This window comes from Aspergillus fumigatus, chromosome 2 (genome assembly GCF_000002655.1).
Source record: "Aspergillus fumigatus Af293 chromosome 2, whole genome shotgun sequence".
In the NCBI taxonomy this organism is placed as follows: domain Eukaryota; kingdom Fungi; phylum Ascomycota; class Eurotiomycetes; order Eurotiales; family Aspergillaceae; genus Aspergillus; species Aspergillus fumigatus.
This window is the reverse complement of record NC_007195.1, coordinates 670,395-689,857: the sequence shown is the minus strand read 5'-3', so window position 1 is coordinate 689,857 and position 19,463 is coordinate 670,395. Positions and strand designations below refer to the sequence as shown.

At 49.2% G+C, this 19,463-nt stretch overlaps 8 protein-coding genes across 8 annotated transcripts; 3 read left to right on the top strand and 5 right to left on the bottom strand.

The window, feature by feature from the left end:
• Positions 1 to 177: 177 nt before the first annotated feature.
• Positions 178 to 3,051, top strand: yta12 (ATP-dependent metallopeptidase FtsH/Yme1/Tma family protein; the record flags this gene model as incomplete). The annotated part of the gene is made up of 2 exons (XM_744310.2): positions 178 to 2,214; positions 2,273 to 3,051. The coding sequence occupies exons 1-2, from the start codon at positions 336 to 338 to the stop codon at positions 3,049 to 3,051; spliced, it is 2,658 nt and encodes an 885-aa protein (XP_749403.1). The 5' UTR covers positions 178 to 335.
• A 555-nt stretch (positions 3,052 to 3,606) lies between these two features.
• AFUA_2G02670 (DUF1295 domain protein) lies at positions 3,607 to 4,911 on the bottom strand (the record flags this gene model as incomplete). Its single annotated transcript, XM_744309.2, has 2 exons — positions 4,400 to 4,911; positions 3,607 to 4,344 (listed from the first exon to the last, which is right to left on the bottom strand). The coding sequence occupies exons 1-2, from the start codon at positions 4,769 to 4,771 to the stop codon at positions 3,607 to 3,609; spliced, it is 1,110 nt and encodes a 369-aa protein (XP_749402.1). The 5' UTR covers positions 4,772 to 4,911.
• A 19-nt stretch (positions 4,912 to 4,930) lies between these two features.
• On the top strand, positions 4,931 to 7,490 carry AFUA_2G02660 (DNA topoisomerase 3; the record flags this gene model as incomplete). Its single annotated transcript, XM_744308.2, has 7 exons — positions 4,931 to 5,272; positions 5,337 to 5,537; positions 5,625 to 5,803; positions 5,859 to 6,028; positions 6,129 to 6,451; positions 6,507 to 6,643; positions 6,701 to 7,490. Exons 1-7 carry the CDS (start codon positions 5,183 to 5,185, stop codon positions 7,488 to 7,490), a joined length of 1,890 nt encoding a protein of 629 aa, XP_749401.1. The 5' UTR covers positions 4,931 to 5,182.
• A 338-nt stretch (positions 7,491 to 7,828) lies between these two features.
• Positions 7,829 to 11,125, bottom strand: AFUA_2G02650 (uncharacterized protein; the record flags this gene model as incomplete). Its single annotated transcript, XM_744307.1, has 1 exon — positions 7,829 to 11,125. The coding sequence occupies one exon, from the start codon at positions 11,123 to 11,125 to the stop codon at positions 7,829 to 7,831; it is 3,297 nt and encodes a 1,098-aa protein (XP_749400.1).
• An 851-nt stretch (positions 11,126 to 11,976) lies between these two features.
• On the bottom strand, positions 11,977 to 13,315 carry AFUA_2G02640 (uncharacterized protein; the record flags this gene model as incomplete). The annotated part of the gene is made up of 1 exon (XM_744306.2): positions 11,977 to 13,315. The coding sequence occupies one exon, from the start codon at positions 13,313 to 13,315 to the stop codon at positions 11,987 to 11,989; it is 1,329 nt and encodes a 442-aa protein (XP_749399.1). The 3' UTR covers positions 11,977 to 11,986.
• Positions 13,316 to 13,891: 576 nt separating this feature from the next.
• On the bottom strand, positions 13,892 to 14,903 carry AFUA_2G02630 (DUF4149 domain-containing protein; the record flags this gene model as incomplete). Its single annotated transcript, XM_744305.1, has 3 exons — positions 13,892 to 14,058; positions 14,113 to 14,440; positions 14,727 to 14,903. 3 exons carry the CDS (start codon positions 14,901 to 14,903, stop codon positions 13,892 to 13,894), a joined length of 672 nt encoding a protein of 223 aa, XP_749398.1.
• Positions 14,904 to 14,976: 73 nt separating this feature from the next.
• Positions 14,977 to 17,644, top strand: akuB (ATP-dependent DNA helicase 2 subunit KU80; the record flags this gene model as incomplete). Its single annotated transcript, XM_744304.1, has 10 exons — positions 14,977 to 15,105; positions 15,164 to 15,218; positions 15,277 to 15,343; positions 15,392 to 15,459; positions 15,522 to 15,690; positions 15,740 to 15,800; positions 15,853 to 16,374; positions 16,432 to 16,817; positions 16,870 to 17,081; positions 17,136 to 17,644. The coding sequence occupies 10 exons, from the start codon at positions 14,977 to 14,979 to the stop codon at positions 17,642 to 17,644; spliced, it is 2,178 nt and encodes a 725-aa protein (XP_749397.1).
• A 260-nt stretch (positions 17,645 to 17,904) lies between these two features.
• AFUA_2G02610 (Qc-SNARE protein) lies at positions 17,905 to 19,270 on the bottom strand (the record flags this gene model as incomplete). The annotated part of the gene is made up of 2 exons (XM_077804055.1): positions 18,015 to 19,270; positions 17,905 to 17,956 (listed from the first exon to the last, which is right to left on the bottom strand). Exons 1-2 carry the CDS (start codon positions 19,106 to 19,108, stop codon positions 17,905 to 17,907), a joined length of 1,146 nt encoding a protein of 381 aa, XP_077660219.1. The 5' UTR covers positions 19,109 to 19,270.
• Between the last annotated feature and the right edge of the window lie 193 nt (positions 19,271 to 19,463).

The window sequence follows — 19,463 nt, the reverse complement described above, 5'->3', positions numbered from 1 at the left end:
GGTCATAAAATAACACATTAACGGATTCATTTCGAACAATTATACCAAAATCATATTGTAAAATCATGTTCGTTGAGATTTTGATGCGACCTCTCTGGTTGCGACTGATGAGTCAGCAAACCAGCGGAACTGCGAAAAATCCCAGGCCGACGGAAGGTGTCAAGGGCCGGCGGCGAACTGCGTCCGCAAGAGCTCCTCTCAGGCCCGAACAAACATCTACCTATCCTCTTTTTTATCTCATCTAGAGCCTCTATGGCTTCTGCGGACTTTTTTTCTAACTGAAGTGAGCCTAATCTAATTCCTTGACCTCGCCTTCGGGCTCATCTACCTCGTCCATGGCCACCTTACTCCGACGGCCAGGCAATCTTGCTCGATATTCGAGGAGAGCCGCAGAATGCATAAATCGCACACGTCCGCTGTCTGCGCGTGCTCCGCAGTCGAGATTATCATCGTTGATAACGGCCCACCGTGTCAGGACCTATGCTACTGGAACTCCCGGGGGTCCGAACCCCCCGAACGACAAACGCAGCCAGAACAAAGCAGCGACGGGACCGGGGAATGACGGCGGGAAATCTGGAGATGGGAAGACGCCGAACGATCCCGAATCCTCTCTTAGCAAGGAGGAGCAGGAACAAGTCAATCTATTCGTCGACCACCTGAAGAATAAGGTGCCGCCATCGCAACATCAGATGCTGGATGATATCCGGACACTCTTGCTAAGAGAGGGGTTACCGGCGGAGATGCGGCAGTTCATTGAGAAGCACGTTCAGTCCGGAAGGCCGGCGTCTCTGATGGATTATGTCAAGTTAACACGATACATGTCGCAGCACATGACCGACTACGCCTACAAACTGAACCAGATCGAGGAGGAACGGAATAAGGAGAAAGCTAAGTCAGAGGGCGGTGCACAGGGCGAGCAGCAAAAGCAACAACAGCAGCAGGAGCAGCAGCGAGAGCAAAAGAAGGGGCGAGATCAGGCGAACAAGCAAATACCTCCGAATTTTCGGACCTTCGAGATCAAGTTCGACCCCGCCTCGTTTTTGATCACCTCGCTCATCACCTACTATGTATACCGCAGCTTTTTTCCTGGGGAAAACGGCAAGGAGATCACATGGCAAGAGTTTAGAGCAAACTTCTTCGACAAGGGTCTTGTGGAAAAACTGACCGTTGTTAATCGTGCCGTAGTCAAGGTAGACTTGCACCGCGACGCGTTGGCTCGGGTATACCCTGACTCGCCGGCGCTACAGCCGAATTTCCGCTATTACTTTAGTATTGGTTCTGTGGACAGCTTTGAGCGCAGGCTAGATGAAGCTCAAGATGAGCTTGGGATTCCAAGCTCCGAGCGGATTCCCGTCGCCTACGTTGACGAGGTACCATGGTTTACCACGTTTTTGTCCGTCGCTCCTACACTTTTCGTGATAGGTACTTTCTTCTGGTTGTCAAGACGTGCCGCCGGCGGTGCAGGTGGTCAGAGCGGGATCTTTGGTATGGGAAGGAGCCGGGCCAAGCGCTTCAATCACGAAACCGATATCAAGATCAAGTTCTCCGACGTTGCGGGTATGGACGAAGCAAAAGTCGAAATCATGGAGTTCGTCAGCTTCCTCAAGACTCCTGAAAAGTTCCAGAAACTCGGTGCCAAGATCCCTCGCGGTGCCATCCTCTCAGGTCCTCCCGGCACAGGTAAGACATTGCTCGCAAAGGCCACTGCTGGTGAATCCGGCGTGCCTTTCTTCAGCGTCAGCGGTTCCGAGTTCGTCGAGATGTTCGTTGGTGTCGGTCCTTCCCGTGTCCGTGATCTTTTCGCCAACGCCCGGAAGAATGCCCCTTGCATCATCTTCATTGATGAAATCGATGCTATTGGTAAATCTAGAGCTAAACAGGGCTTCAGTGGAGGTAATGATGAGCGGGAGAGCACCCTGAACCAGATCCTGACGGAGATGGATGGTTTCAACACTACGGAACAAGTTGTCGTTCTCGCTGGCACCAACAGACCCGATGTCTTGGACAAGGCTTTGATGCGGCCTGGACGCTTTGATCGGCACATTACTATCGACCGACCAACGATGGAGGGCCGGAAACAGATCTTCCGCGTCCATCTGAAGAAGATTGTGACCAAGGAGGATATGGATTATCTGGAAGGCAGACTCGCTGCTTTGACACCTGGCTTCGCTGGTGCTGACATTGCTAACTGTGTCAATGAGGCAGCTTTGGTTGGTAAGTTTCAAAACTTAAGTCTGTGGGTGTCCAGTAATGTTAATTTTTCTTTCATCAGCGGCTCGTGAGAACGCGGAGTCCATCACCATGAAGCACTTCGAGCAGGCTATTGAGCGTGTCGTCGGCGGTTTGGAAAAGAAATCACTTGTGCTCTCTCCTGAAGAAAAGCGGACGGTTGCTTACCACGAGGCTGGACACGCCATCTGTGGCTGGTATTTCCGTTGGGCTGATCCCCTGCTCAAAGTCTCGATTATTCCTCGGGGCCAAGGAGCTCTGGGTTACGCACAGTATCTGCCAGCAGGTGGTGACACATACCTGATGAACGTAAACCAGCTGATGGATCGCATGGCTATGACTCTGGGAGGTCGTGTCAGCGAAGAGCTGCACTTCGACACGGTTACCAGCGGCGCCAGCGATGATTTCAACAAGGTTACCCGCATGGCAACAGCCATGGTAACCAAGTTCGGCATGTCGCCCAAACTCAAATACATCTACTACGAGGAGGATCCTCAACAGCAGCTTCACAAGCCCTTCTCCGAGGACACCGCTCGGGAGATCGACAGCGAAGTCCGCCGCATCGTCAATGAGGCATACAACCAATGCCGCGCTCTACTCACTGAGAAAAAGAAGGAAGTTGGCATTGTCGCCGAAGAGCTCCTGGCCAAGGAAGTTCTCAGTCGTGATGACATGATTAGACTCCTCGGTCCTAGACCCTATCCCGACTCTGGAGAGTTCGCCAAGTACTTTGGTGCCGCCAATGGACAGACCATTGCTCCTCCGGAACCTACGCCGCCGATTGAAGGAGGTTCCGAGAGTGGTGCTAAACCGCCCTCGTAGACAACGAACTATAGAAACAGCGGGTATCCATGGTTAGGCGAGGTGGGTGTTACATGTTTTTTTATGCTAGGATTTGTATTTATTGAACGACTGAAGCCTCTCCGCTGTATTCACATCTTATTCTCCCCGTTGGGTTTCCCTTGTATCATAAATATGAGGATTTCTGTGATATCTCTGCATTTCCCTTCCTCTTCACTCATATCGCTCTCTTTTCAACTTCTGATTTTTGACTTATCTAGAGTACACTTGTATATCTTGTAACCATCTAGGCTTGGGTGGTGGGTGATGGAGTGTCATTTGACACAATTAGATCGCTACCTGACTTGAGTTTCTCATATTCTCTTGAATTATGGGTGTAGCAGCCTCGTGTCCCCCCTGATAGCAAAACTAACCAAAAGTCGATATAGCGGACCCAATACTCTAACCAGAAACAGATGTCAAATTCCACTCAAAACTAACAATATATATATATCAAGAAATTTCAGTCTCCCAGTACCCCAGAGATTAAAAGTAACAAAAATCAATCGACAGAAATCATGCATTGGAGATCTCCCATCACTGACTTTTCTTGCCCTCCTGCGTCGCAGTGCCTGCCGACTCAGTCTTGGACCGAGAGGTCTTCTTCTTACTGCCATTGTACTTGGGCTTGACAGAAAAGCGAGGAATGAAGCGGCCGACACGCGCCTGATACTCGCTGTACTCAGGGTACTTGCCTGCACTGATCGACTCGGTGAGCCGGGTGCTTGACTGGAAAATGAGCATGTAGCCCAAAATGCCCAGACCAGTCCACTGGATGTAGCTGCCGGTGCGGTAGCAGTTCCACAGGTACAGAGTAAGCCAGATGGCTTGCTCTGCGACAAAATTCGGGTGACGGGACAGTGACCAGAGGCCGCTAACGACGAAGCCGCGCTCCAGGTCCTCGGGAGTGAATTGGCCCTTGTACTGATCAGGGATGCGAGCTGTCTTCTGGTACTCCTTCTTTGCGCTTTGGAAGTTCCATTGCTGCTGGTCGGCGAAGTATTCGATGATGAGGAAGAAGAATGCAAGGCGCGAGAAGGCAAGGTCGGGGAGACCGAACGGTTCAGCTCCAGGGAGGCGCGAGAGGAGAATGAAGTTGTAGGTAGGCGCCGTCACGAGCAGAAGCAGCAACGGCTGAATGAGGCTGATAAAGGTAACGTTGAACAGGAAGAGGAAGAAGCGGTTGTTAATATGAGACTTCACGATCTCCCAGCGGTAGTCCTCAGAACCGATCTGGTACCCTCCCTTGCGCCAGTAGTTGAACGTCAGTCGGATCTAAGCGGAGTTAGAGTCAGCGGCAGATACAAAGTCCTCGCTTTAATATACTTACACCCCAGAGCAAAGTGATGAGAGCGATGGTATCCAAGCTCTGATTCTTGATACCCCACAGGCGCGCCCAAGCGACAAAGTGCACAGTATACACAGACGGCAGGATACTCCAAAACCGATCAACCTGCGAATAGTTGCGGTTGAATTCCGCTGCCACAGCGAAGAGCACCCACAAAACCAAAGTGAACCCGAGCGCCGATATAAACGGGTTTGTCGAAAGATAGATATCTTTCAAAGAGTCCACATCTTTTGTTGAGGCGGCCACTTGCAGCTGCGCAGGAAGCGTTGTCAACTGAGACAGGAAGGGCAGCACGGTCCGGTTGAAAGAAGCACAGTCCACAACAGAGTGAACTTGAGGAAGCGGAATCGCCATTTCGAACGAATTCAAAGCAGTGTCGCAGTTTGAAGTTATTGGACACCCCACTGTGATTCTGTATGTTTTTCTTGTCGATCAAGGTGAATCAAAACATCGAGGCAAAACAAAGAGATGGATGCCATCATGACAACGCGGACGAGCGCTCTCATTGGACAGAATGCTTACCGCTTTGGGCAAAAACAATGGGGGCGATGATATGGCTGCCTCAGGCGTTAAGGCTCTCAGGCATACTGGCAGACAGGCAGAAATCTACTATCTCCGTTTCTGGAAGTCATTCGCGTCTTTTGCGCGTCTTGGTTGTTTCTCAACTCGAAGACGCAATGATGTCGGGTTCATGACAAAAGTTGGCAACAAGGGCGGATCGGGTATGGCATAAACGAGACTTCTTGAATCGACTAGCCATTTGCTATGCCTGTCCCAAGGATTCTCTGCGTGGCAGAGAAACCTGCCATCGCTAAAGCTGTGGCTCAGCATCTTTCTGGGGGTTCCATGCAAACTGTGAGTGACCGTTGGCTTAAGACGGCACGGGTTATTGAAGTCACACATACTGAGATAGACATAGATATCTATACACGGTAACAAATATGTGAAGAACTATTTATTTGAATTCAATTTCGGTGACCCCTGGGGCACCTGCTCAGTCACAATGACCAGCGTCCTGGGACATTTGATGGCCCTCGACTTTGAGAGTCAATACAAAAGCTGGCTCTCATGCCCACCTGGCGCACTCTTTGAAGCTCCTGTGCGCGAATTTGTGGAAGAAGTATGCAATATCAACTTCTTTTCGGTCGTCAAGGGCCTGGTTATGGGCATCTCTTGAAACACGCAGCAAGGTTAACTCTGTGTATAGGACAATAAGCCAATCGCCGAAAACATCAAGGAGCAGGCCAGGATGTCCAAGGCTCTATTTATCTGGACCGACTGTGATCGAGAGGGAGAGCACATCGGTACCGAAGTCCGCAAAAAAGCCAAAGAGGGAAACCAGCGTATTCTGGTCAAAAGAGCTCGATTCAGCAACACAGAGAGGGCGTGAGTATATATGGATTAAGCTTTTTTTCCATCGGCAATGCTCACCCCATAACAGGCATGTTCTACGCGCTGCTCGGGCCCTCACAGATGTGGATGAGAACCAAGCGAATGCAGTTGCTGCCAGAATTGAACTCGACCTTAGAATTGGTGCTGCATTTACGCGACTGCAGAGTCTTCAACTGCAGCGTATGTGTGCTGATCTGTCAAATAAACTCATCAGTTACGGTACGTACCTTCTACAATATATTTATTATAAATAATTCTACGCGGCCTACCTTTGAGCTTGTCTGATGCCAGTATCAATCTAAACTGACTCAATCAACAGGATCATGTCAATTCCCCACCCTGGGTTTTGTTGTTGATCGATATCTACGAGTGAAGAATTTCAAACCGGAGACTTTCTGGGGAATCAAAGTGGTGCATGTCCAAGAAAGGAAAAAGGTCAACTTCTTGTGGAGGAGAGTCCATCTTTTCGACAGGGCGGCCGTGACCGTCATGCTGGAAAGGTGTCTGCTAGCAAAGACCGCTAAAGTCACAAAAGTTAACCAAAAACCCACGAGCAAATGGAGACCTCTGCCGTTAACGACGGTGGACTTACAGATGATGGGGAGCAGGTACCTTCGCATGGACAGTTCGGCGGTCATGAAGGTATGTCATTGTACGATGTGCTGAAGCTCTCGCCGGCAAACTTATTCAAGATTAGGCCGCAGAATCTCTCTATACCAAGGGTTACATCAGCTATCCTCGTACTGAGACAGATCAATTTGACAAAGGAATCGATTTGAAGAAGTTAATTGAGAAACAATACCCTGATACTAACTGGGGCGAATACGCCCGAGGGTAAGAGTTCTCTAAAGGTGACATTCTCTGACATTACTGACTTTCTCAACTATGAAGTCTCATCAATGGCGCGTTCAAAACTCCTCGTTCTGGGCGCCACAATGACCGCGCGCATCCACCTATCCACCCAGTATGCTGGGTCTCACCAAGTGCACTGAACTCTGACGAGAAGAAGGTCTACGAGTTTGTGGTCAGGCGATTCCTCGCATGCTGCTCCGATGACGCGAAGGGTCAAAGCACCGAGATTGAGATCCAATATGGCGACGAGATGTTTCACGCCAATGGACTGATCGTTCTAGAAAAAAACTACCTCGAAGTTTACATATACGACAAGTGGGAGAGTAGCCAACAATTGCCCAACTTCCGAGTGGGTGAAGTTTTCGTGCCAACTGAAGCGAACATGTTCGAGGGCAAGACAACGGCCCCCAACTACTTGACCGAACCAGAACTCATCGGGCTCATGGACGCGAACGGAATAGGGACGGACGCTACCATGGCCGAACACATTGCCAAAATCAAGGAACGCGAGTATGTCGCCGTTCATTCGCGAGGAAGTGGTCGCAACGCTGTGAAGGAATTCATCCCAACTCGCCTAGGTATTGCCTTGGTGGAAGGCTATGACAACGTGGTCGCCAATCTACCGGATAAACCATCTCTCAGCAAACCATTTCTACGTAAAGAGATGGAGCTCCGTATGCGTGAGATCTGCGCAGGCTCCAAATCGCGCCAGGAGGTTGTTCAGGAGAGCTTGGATATGTACCGCGAGGTCTTCATTCATACCCAGAGACGTATCGATATGCTGAAGGCTGCCTGTCGAAAATACCTGATTGAGCAGGCCACCGTGTGAATTTGTTGAGGACTTCAGTTCATTGATTTGGCGCTGAAGCTTGCAGTGGCCCTTTCGACTTGACGATTATGATACCCTTGATCGATGCCTCAACACGAAAGACCTCACATTCGCAACTACGTGAACCGATATGACTTGTCCCAAACAACCAAAACTGAATCTCAGACGGCAGAAACTAACAAAACAACTCACATGAGCATCAACCTTAGGATTCCCCAAACAGACAAAAGACAAGTAATCCAGCTGGCACAAAGAGCGACAAATCTTCTGCAGAAACATTAGAACTAAATCACAGAAGTCTACTGAAAGAGCATCAATTCTGAACTATGCCGTCAAGTTCAAAAGGTTTCACCAAGGTCTCCTTTCGGGTACTTTTCGGAGGGCAAGGAAACACCCTTTGACCTCTTCGCGTCTGGAGAGTCATCCGCCCACCTGCTTTTGCTCAGTTCACCAGAAGCGGGTGGCTTTGACGGAACTTCTGGGGTTGAAGCTGAACTAGCCGGCTGATCCCCTTTAGTCCCTCCATGAGTAGGTGTTTTGGACTGAGTCTGGGTCGGGGTTGAGGCCCACCTGCTCTTGCTCATTTCGGCAGAGGCAGACTCAGTGCTTGACTTTGAAGGCGACTGAGCTGAAGCCGTATCAGCTCCTTTGCTCTTCTCTCGCTTTGCGGAGAAGGCAGATGCCTCCTGCTTCAAACCGGGTGTTCTTGGGGTGTGCTTCTTAGATGATTTGCCCTCCGCAGAACCCGATGTCTGAAGCGATTGGGTTCTTTCTAATGTCTCCGGTTGCGCTTGAGTCGTAGTTGAGGGAGCCCACTTACTGTTGCTCATTCCGGAGGAGATAGACTCAGTGATTGGCTTCGAAGGCGGCTCGGTTAGAGTTGGCGTAATCAACTGGCCCTCTTCAGTCTCGCCATGAGTAGGTGTTTTGGACTGAGGCTGGGTCGGAGTTGAGAGAGCCCACCTACTCTTGCTCAGTTTAGCAGAGGTAGATTCAATGCTGGGCTTCGAAGGCAACTGAGCCGAAGCCTGGTCCTTCTCGTGCCTCGCGGAGGTATGTGTCTCGATCTTCAGACGGAGGGGCTCTGGGGCGTGCTTCTCAGATGACCTGCCCTTCACAGAACCTGGTACCTGAAGAGACTGGGTTCCTACTGATGCCTTCGGTTGCGCTATAGCCTCTTTGTGTGTTTCATATGAAGCAGATTCGTGGCCCTTCTCATCCTCTTGATTATGTTCTGCGCGCGATTGTGCTGTATCCGCTTTGTCGTGCTTTACAGCTTCATCACTCCGGCCTGCTACGGGTGATTGCTTTGGACCACTAATTGCTTGGGAAGCTGGATTTGAAGTCCTAGGATTGATCGGCTCAGACTGGGCACTCGCACAGTGTTGATCGTCGGATGTCTGTATTTGTTCTTTTATTTGAGCCTCGCCCTTTGGGCTTTTGGCTTCATCCTTTGTAGGTTGGGCTGTCTTCTTTAGTGATTGAACCCCAAATCCTGCGGCTTGAGCTTCGTCCTGTGAAGGCCATTTATCGGCCACGTCAGTTTCGGTCTTGTGTGCGCCATGCTCTGCAGCAAGATGCTCATCATTCGACTCAGGCTTTTCGACAGGATCCTGGTTCTTATCGTGTACAGTCACTAGATTAGCGGCGCTCAAGTCGAATCTGATGCCAAGAGCGTTCATGCATTTATGTAGGTGTCCCCAAATACTCATGTTCATGTTCCTTTGATGCCACTTGTATTCTTCGAGCTTATCCCTGGTTTCGGTTGATATATGCATCCGGGCATTCGTTTCCAAGATAGTCTCTGTTACTCTGCTGATCTTCTGCTTAATTCCGTCCTCAAGCTCCTTATTCCACTCTAAGGCACGGTTAACGGCCTCGCGCAGACTTTTGTGTTCCACAGCATGTGTGTCAAGATCTTTTTTGAAGCATTGTACCTTCCTTGCTGAATCATCGATCGCCCTTTCAATATCTTCCAATTGTTTGGCAAGTTCAGGGTCATTGTTCTTCGACTGAATCGCAGCGTGCTTGACTTCGTCCAAAGCTTCCACGAGCCCGCGGAGTTGGCTTTTCATTCCTCCAGTTTCTTGCTCGAGGTGCGCGGCTATTTGTTTCAGGGCTTCTTTCACTTGTGTTTCGGTGACGGTTGAGTCGAGCTTCGACTGGATTTCCGCATGCGAATTCTTCATATTAATTACGGCTTGGTCGAGTTCGTCAAGTTCTTGTTCAATCTGCTTCTTGTCGAGTGGAGTCACTGAAGCCGCACGCTCGAGGGACCGCACACGATTCTCAAGGCTTTGCAGTTGCTCGTGAACGATGGTATCGACACCAACTTGCGAGTCACTACCTTCGCGAGAAAGTGATTGCAATGACGTTCGGAGATTCCCCATGTCTGCTTTGAGACCACCGACAGTCTCGTTCAGCTGTTCCTGATCAACGACACCAACAGACAGGGATTGTTGAACCTTTACAAGTGCGGACTCTATATTATCAATCCGCCTCTTTGTTTCCTCGTGAAGGGCTGAGATATTTGCAAGTGCAGACTCAATACCAATCCGCTTCTTCGCTTCCTCGTCAAGGGCTGGAGTATGATCGTCCACTGTTCCGAGAATGCGCTTTTCCATGGCTGATGTTGTCACCTCCAGGGTGTCCTTGGTGAGAAGCTCTTGCTGATACAGACTAAACTCATTAGTTGGATCTATAAGCTTCTGATCTCCTTGACTGTGGCCGTAGCTGTCTACCGGTTGTTCTTGTAGGTTGATTTTGTGGTCCACCCGTCTACTGAGTTGGTTAAGCACTTCCAGGGTACTTTTCACTGTTTCGGTGCAAAACCGAAGGTGACCATCAAAGACATGGGCGAGTGTCGTTTTGTTTCTTTCCACATCATCTCCTTCCTTGGATTCGGCGAGCATGGAATCAGACTGGAGAATGCTTTGGAATCGACGCAGATTTTTTGGAATCTCCATGATCTTTGCTCTAATGTTGACGCTGTCATGGGAAATATCGTCTTTGATATCCAAAACGACTGCAAAGCGAGCGATACGGATCCAATCCAGGACCTCTTTCTCGCTTGAAAGGTCTGCTGACTTGTTTGATTTTTGACCCGATGTAGTATCCGTGTCATGCTTGCAGCCTCCCTGGGTAAATCCCTTCCAGAGCACGAGAATGATAGCAATCAGTACAAGGGCCGTGAAGAAGACAGTCCAGCATATATCGACAGAATTCTGACTGACAGGGATGTCAAAATTTCTTCCGAAGAGTGTGTGATGGATCGTGGTAAGTGGTGGCGGTTGATCACTGCAAGAATTGCCACTATTTCTGGGACGAGGGATCACCAAGTTTGATTTCTGGACATACTGATCCATGAGATTCTTCAGCATGCCACCAAGTTCGATTGTTGTATTCTGTGCTGGGCTCTCACATGGACCTTCGCATCTGCTTTCATATTTTGCAGCTTCGGGAAACACAAGAGGATGCCAATACCTGAGAGTGTAGATGGTGCAGGACACCTGAACAGAGCCAACAAGTCGCTCAAGGAACGTGTGATGAGGATCAACGACGGTGAAGGGGACTTGCCTGTAGATTCCAGCGAGATTGGTGGCCAGAGAACTGAGCACGAATATCGTGGCCTCCATCCTCAGCCAGGAGGAAGGAATTTGCTTTGAGTAGGCAATGTGATATTCGAGAATCCTGTTGAGTACGGGGTAATACTTACAATGTGAAAAAGAGGATAAGAGCGAGAAAACCAAAGAACGAAACCTGTTCGAGACCTCTTAGTCCCTGGGCAGTACATAGAATATATAGCCTTGGATGGGTACTGCTCTTGGATGAGAACATACTGTGGCAGTGAACGTTCTTTGACAGATAAGACTTTGAGAGGACGCCATATTTACAAACAAGTTGAGTCAAAGAAATGGTTCGAGAGTGAACAGAGTCTAGGTCGTGCTTCGGTTATATAAAGTTGCGAAAGAAGATGAAACTTCCAAAGACAGATTGCTGTTGAAGGGCCAAAGCAGTTAGCAAAAAGCAGTCGGACTAAGGACAAAGTGATAAAGATTCGTGGTCAAGTCTACAGTAGTAAAAATGGTAGAAGAAGAAGAAGAGAGAGGAATACAGGACATGGGTTATTGTCTTTGAGATCTAAGAGGACTTGCCCTTTGTGGACTTTCTTTGTCCTGGGGAGCTCTGAGCAACAACAACAACAACAAACACCACCACCACCAATACGTCCTGATCCAAGCCAGATGAATACCTTCACTTCCCGTACCAGAGGAATATTGGCTCATGTCTTTGATATTCCCATTACGGATACACCCATTTATCGTTTTAGAAGTTTACCCGTGGCACTCATCCTTTGGAAGAGATCTAGCTAGGCGCATCCCACTGACAATGCTACCTAGCTTGACTGATCGAGGTACTCCCATAACAAACAATAATCAATGCAGACACAAAATTTCTTGCTCCATGCATCTCAACCTTCTTTCCCAAAAGATAATCTAGTGCAAGGTAAGGTTGAGGGACTGGCGAGCCGCTGCGTGGTCTTGCTTGTGCAACCCATGAAGCCTGTTTCGGAACAAGCATCTGTGCTTTCTGGGCCCAGACTCGCTTCTCACATATCGCTGACCATTGTTCTCTGTCAAACGTTTTGCGACTCTCTCACGCCGAATTCTCCGTCCTTCTTCGATTTCCGCTGGTGTGGGTGCAGGGTACCCAGACGCTGTTGCCCACAGCCCCATTGTCGAGATTGGCTCCTCAGCTTCTGAGCATTGCTTTTCGCTCACAGTAAGGCTTGCAGGTTCGTTTTTGTCCACTTTGTCTTGCATGGCCTCATATTTAGTCTGAGTAGCCTGAGCGGTCGGTGCTTTCTCTGGGAGCTCCATGATACGCTTGACAGGGATCTGTATATTATCACTCCTTTCAGCCTCGGAACTGGCGTGCTCGAGAAAGTTGCCCATTCGCTGTCTCCAGCGTTGGAAGACAGACTGCAAACCCTTGCATTCTGCTTCAATGCCTCCAGGATCTGGAAATCTTCGTCGTGCACGTTCCAAGTTGTCCGCAGAATTCTTCACTCCCAGGATATGGTGGTCATCTTCGTTCTGGAATTGGGTGTCGAGAGCATCTCGTAGTTCTCTGACTTCAGCATCAAGGAAGGTGGGTAGTTCAGCTGAAACTCGCTCATGTTCCATCACGATCTGCTTTATCATGCTGTCAATTTTGCCGTTCAGTATTGAAACAGCAGCGCTCATTCTTTTAAATAGAAACTCTCTCCAGGAACGCACTTCGTTAATGAAATCTAGAATCTCAATGTTCGCTACTTGGAAGCAGTGCCTGCGAGAATACCAAGTGCATATTGATGTTACTGCTGGTATGATCAACAGAAAAATCATCATGAAAAGCAAAACTTGCCAGTTGAGCAGCAAAACTTCACTGTGAAGGCTCCCGAAAGTTGGTCCATTGTTAAGATGGCCCGAGGTGGGAACCAGATTCTGACTGATTCGACCGAGCCATAGTGAGCCCAGATCACCCAAATCCAGATCAAAGAATGTGTGGTTTTTGTGGTGGAGATTATCGGTCCCTAAGCACGCATTATCGAACTCAGGCACCGGCGTAGAAGCAGAGAATGGTTTCACGTTTGATGTGTGCAGTTCCCGCCACAGATCAAGCTTTTTCAAGATACCGTCAAGCTTGAAAGCAGACATCCATCTAAAAGCCTTCGAAATATAGATATTGGCGCAAGCAAGATATTCTAAGATCGATTTGACGGCTGATATGAACATAGGGCTGACGACGGCGACCACGACAATTGCATCGGACAGGATAGACATCTTACGATGGCAGGTTGAGGACTGTCTGAAGCAGGATAAGGGAGCAGGAATAAATATCGGTAGAAAAAAGGCCTTCTTTTTCGGGAAGAGGGAAAGATGAATATCCAGATGCTGAAGCAATGGATGCAATCATCTCTGACACAAAGAGCTGAATGGCATTCAATTTGCAGCGGCCATTCCGCGTACATGTCTCAGTTGCTTCAAAGCATGCATGCAAGTGTGCTCAACAGGGACAAAAGAATACACCACAGATATTGGTTCTTAATCTGCTTCTTGGTTTCTGGCTAGTGACACATGTATTACGACCGAAGCCAGAGACGTTTTAAGCCAGACGCTGGTGGATAGTGTGTCTCAACGCCATAAGAAACCTCAAAGCGGAATTCAGGCAATGCAATCCACTGCAACAGAAGACAAGATATTTAAAGAGTCTTCTTTATACTTGCAGACGGGTTGATGTATGGTCACCTTGTTGGAACGATATATACAGAGCGTTAAGGACATAAAGGAAGAGCTTGATAGACTGGTAAGCAATCCTGAGATTAGCGATCAACAGAAATGTTCCATTCAGAGAGCCCTTCAAGACAAGCGCTTGCTGAGAACTACACCGTAATAGACTGTAGCAATAAGGCTGACCATGTTGATCAGACTTGACAGACCATGAAGTCTGCCGAATTTCTTGTTCAGAGCCATCATCTCCTTTGAGTGGGGTGCAGGGTCGTAGCTCTTCTTGCCATCACGAGTTTCTGTAAAAGTTTAGCAGCAAGTAAGTGAGATGAGATAGCAGGGCCCAAGCATACCCTGGTGCTTCCTCTCTTTCATCGTCCTGACAGTGAGTGGGCGCAGGATGACCTGATTGATCAGCCCAGACACTGCAACAGTTGCGAGAGGCAGGAGTGTCCCAAATCGACTTTCAGGAGCGAGAAGTCCGGAAATGCCATTGAGCTGGCCACCTTTGCTGGAAGTCAAGGCGATAACTACGGGGAGTGCGGACTGAAGCGTGAAGTACACCGGGAATATCGAAGTTTGCAACGCTGAGAACTGAGGACGAGGGAGCACTCGGAAAGCAATAACGCCCCCAATAAATGTCTGTTGCGCCTTTGAGTTAACAGCGTAGTGGATATCTAGCTGGCAGAATGAAGTTCACCTGGGACACTTGCACACCCAATAGGGTACCGTAGCTTGCGCCCGAAGTCAGCGACATGTTCACATCCTGATAACCAGGGATTCTGTACCTAAGAAGATGGTAGGGGCGAGGATCAGTCATATTGCCTGTCCAGCAATTAATGATGCACTTTATAATCTGTCAACTGCTGGGTCTGGGATATTCGGATGCAGATAAGACGACAAGACGGGATCAGATGGTTGTTGGAAGATGAAGAGCTAGGGAATGCCGGAACATATTTCGACGCACCCGTCCTGCGGAATATGACAGGTGCAACGGCTTTTCATTGGACCCGAAGTATGTACACTTACTACGTGCAATGTCCACGCACCTTCCATTAATGATGTCATGTGCCTTCGCGTTCTGCCTAACACCCAATCGGGAAATATTGCGCGTCTGCCTGGAGAGTCGTGTTTGTCCATGCATCAATGAGCTACCTTTATCTGGCTCTTCCTTCCCTCATGCCCTGACTCAATTTCTATTCTAGAGCATCTTGATCATGGCTGAAAAGGAAGCAACCGTCTATATCGTGGATGTAGGGAAATCCATGGGAGAGAAGCGCAATGGCCGATCAATGACGGATCTAGAGTGGGCCATGCAGTATGTTTGGGATTGCATCACAGCAACTGTGAGCATAGCATTGAGCATGAGAGGCTATGGTCGTGAGGCTAATTGTTGATAATCAGGTGGCCACAGGTCGCAAAACAGCCACAATCGGTGTAATTGGCCTCAAAACAGACGGTAAAGACACCAATGGGTCATCAAGTGTCGTCCCTGTTTTACTGACGCAGTCGGACAGAAACCTCCAACGAGCTTGACGATGACCCTCATTTTAAACACATATCGGTGTTTACTGAGATTCAGCAGTAGGTTTTTTTGTTATGCAGGCTTCATTTGCTGTTCTAATGTACCAGGTTTCTTATGCCAGATATCCGAAGATTGGGTGCGTTAGTCAAGCCGAGCGAGACGGATAAGGGAGATGGTAAACAATTTTCTCATAATTTCGTTACTCGGGATGTCAGCAAGTTTTCTAACTCTTTCAAGCTATTTCTGCCATAATTTTGGCTATCCAAATGATTGTTACATATTGCAAGAAATTGAAGTACAAACGGAAAATTGTGCTGGTCACAAATGGCCAAGGATGGATGAGCAATGAGGATCTCGACCAAATAACAAAAAAAATAAAGGAAGATAACATCGACTTGGTTGTTTTGTTAGTAGTACCGGCAAAGAGCATGAGGCAGTGTGCTGACTATATACAGAGGTACTGACTTTGACGACCCTGAGTATGGCTTCAAAGAGGAGGGAAAGGATCCGCGAAAGGTGAGGTCTTATCTTGCTACTAGGAATGGTCCTTTTTGACAGAGAATTATAGGCCGAAAACGAGGCTCTTCTCCGCGGACTGGTTGAAGATTGTAACGGCGCATTTGGAACGCTGGAACAAGCTGTCTCAGAGATGGACATTCCGCGGGCCAAAAGGGTAAGAACGGTAGCAACTTTCAAAGGATTTCTGCAACTAGGTAATCCGGAGGAGTATGACACTGCTCTCCGCATTCCGGTTGAACGGTACTATCGGACATATGTGGCAAAACCTCCAAGCGCAAGTAGCTTTGTGCTACGCTCAGACGTCGGAGCTGAAGGAGAGCAAGGCGAATCGTCTCAACTACCAAAGTCCCCTCCCGAGGGGGGCGCTCTCACAAGTGTCAGGAACCTGAGAACATACGAGGTCCCTGATGAGAATGCTCCTGGCGGTAAATTCGACGTGGAGCGGGAGGAACTAGCCAAGGGGTATGAATATGGACGGACGGCAGTACATATAAGTGAGACAGACGAAAACATCACAACCCTCGAAACATACGCAGCATTGGAACTGGTTGGGTTCATACAAACTGACAAAGTGAGTTTAGCTTCTTTGATCTGCACGTGCGAAACAGGAACTGATGGTCTATTCTAGTATGATCGCTATATGCACATGTCGACAACCAATATTATCATTGGGCAACGTGGCAATGATAAAGCTTCACTAGCACTCTCCTCTTTCATTCATGCTCTCTTTGAACTGGAGTGCTATGCCGTTGCTCGCTTGGTGGTCAAAGAGAACAAGCCTCCTGTCATGGTGTTGCTTGCTCCTTCCATTGAACCTGATTATGAGTGCCTCCTCGAGGTCCAGCTACCCTTCGCGGAAGATGTCCGAACGTATCGTTTTCCTCCTCTGGACAAGGTGATCACCGTCTCTGGCAAAGTAGTAACCGAACATCGAAATCTGCCGAACAAAGATTTGCTTGATGCAATGAGTGAATATGTGGATAGCATGGAGCTTGTTGATACCGACGAGACCGGGTAAGTTCGTCAATTAGTACCAGTCTGCGCGCTTTCGCTAATATATCACCAGAAATCCGGTAGAGGGCCTCCCCATCGACGATTCATTCTCGCCGGTATTGCATCGCATTGACTCTGCGATCCGCTACCGTGCTATACACCCAGATGATCCAGTGCTTCCGCCCTCGAAGAATCTAACAAAGCTGTCTCAGCCGCCACAAGACCTGGTCGAGAAGTCAAAAGCGTATCTACAGAAGCTTATGGAGGCTGCCGATGTCAAAAAGGGTGCGCCATAATCAGTCCCTTCAGGAATGGCTCTACTTGCTAACCTTTCTCTAGTACCGCCCAAAGTTAAAGGGCGCAAGCGCATTCGTGAGAGCGAGAAGCCGCTTTCTGGTCTCGACGTTGATGCTTTACTCCATCAAGAGAAACGGGCCAGAATCTCTCCTACCAATGCGATTCCCGAGTTCAAACAGACCCTCACACAGGCAGAAACGATCGAGACGATCAAAGACGCCGTGAAGCAGATGACGTCAATCATTGAGGATCAGATCAAAAATAGTCTTGGTGATGCAAACTATGATAGGGTCATTGAGGAGATGGGAGTAATGCGAGAGGAGCTTATTTCATTCGAGGAACCGGCGCTGTACAATGACTTCCTAAGGCAGCTGAAAGACAAGTTGTTAAAGGAGGAACTAGGTGGGGATCGGCGAGAACTTTGGTGGTTACTTCGACGAAGTCAGCTGGGGCTGATCAACCAGCGTGAATCTGATCAATCGGATGTGACTGAGGAACAGGCCAAAGAGGTGAGTCTTCGATGCCATTTGAGTTCGAGAGGCATATACTGATCTTCTATGAACACCTAGTTCTTGTCTGCCCGACCTGCCAAATCTTGATGCAGGATGTATTAGCTAGCAGTTACGGGGAAGTATGACAATATATACCAATTTGACGAGCTTCCAGACGGTGCCGCCGCCAGAGTAGAATAAAGACTGGGCAAAGTGATAGCCCGCTCAATTGCCAAAAGTAACATGCAAGTCGCTCCTCTAAATGGTTCAGAAACAATGAATAAGCTGTGTAGAAGCAGAAGTGCCCGTGAGATGCCAAGCTAAGATATTTTGCCAACCCTCTTGTTCCCGATTTCGATCTTCTTCCCTAACCTTTAGGCGACAGATGTTAGAATGGGTTATTAGAGCCGAAGCCTGGGTCCACACATACCTGTCCGTATCTTCATCCGTGAGCTTCAGAAGCTCATTCTGAATCTCCAACTCAGCATTGATAGCAATCCCCAGTTCCTTCTGGCGTTGTACAATCTTCCTCAACTCTTCAATGCTCATATCTTGATCCTCCATCGTCCGCTTCTGTAACTGCAAAACGCCTTGGTTATCTAGCTCGCGAGTCCGCTCCGTCTCCTTGCCCAGCACCCTCCCCGAACGAGGTGGCTTCCGGCTCGCAGACCCAACCAACGCCTCCTTGTCTTGTATCGACGCAACCGCATTATCAATCCTGCTCTTAGCAGCCATGGCGTTTAACAAATCCTCCAATCCATTCTTCTCCTTCTTCGCATTAACCAGCAAGTCCTTTCTTCGTCGAATCTCCCCGTCGCCCAGCCCATTTCCGCTCCCCCAAGCACCCCTCTTCCCAGACGCAGTGGACCTCGCATCCGCATTGGCATCCCCAAGATTCTTCAGGCCGTCCTCCAGCGCCCCGATCAGACTTCCAGCTCGTACAAGACTGCTCTTCGCCCGCGCAGAGCTCTCATGCTGCTTTTGCGGCGTCGTTTCCTGGTCCCGTCTTGTGAGATGGAGTCGCGCATCGTGCAGATGCGCCTTCATGTCGCGGTAGCAGTCAAGCCACAGCGTCGGATCCGTAATCGCGCTTTGGGTGCCCGCCGCGCCGGGCTCCGTGATGGCCGCATGCAGCTTGGCGGAAGTTGTGGTGCTGCCGTTGCCGTTGCCGATGGCGGAACTGGGGAGGTTCAGGAATGCGCGCCAGGCGCTGCAGGTGCGCCACCGGGGATCGTCTGCTTCGTTGATGGCGCGGAGGTAGGATTCGAGGCCCTGTCGGCGCTCTTCCCGGAGGACTTGGTTTGAGACGGTGTTGGAGAACCAGTGTTTGCCGGGAAGGGGGGCTGGTGGCGGGGCGTTGGTTTGGTTCAGGAGGGAGGTGTGGAAGGCAACGAAGTCGGAGTAGCGCTTGGAGATGGTGAAGGAGCGCAGGGGGAGGCGCAGAGTGATGTTGTAGATTGTGTAGGGGGGTGAGGTGTGTGAGGTGGTAGTGGTTGGGATGGAGATTTCGACTTTGGGCGCCATGGCGGCGACTTTACCGGAGGTGCAAGATATTAGTTATGTAGCTTCTTCATCTATGTATGGGCTTCATCAGCAAGTGAGTACAAACTAACCCCTCTTCAGCGTTCGATGGAATTGAGGTGCTGAGGAAAGGCAAGGGTGTTGATGGATGAATGATGGACGGAGATAAAGTCGGCTGGGGCGTGCAGCCTAAACAATGACGCAAAGAGTCATTCGTCCGCTGTTCATTATACAGGACCACATGTCACAGCAGGCGCCAGCAGATAGATGTCAGGATATCCCTTAGTCGTAAGGGTATGTATAGCCCCTGAAGCAGATAGATACATTTTATTTCCTAAATCTATAAATTTAGATTTTC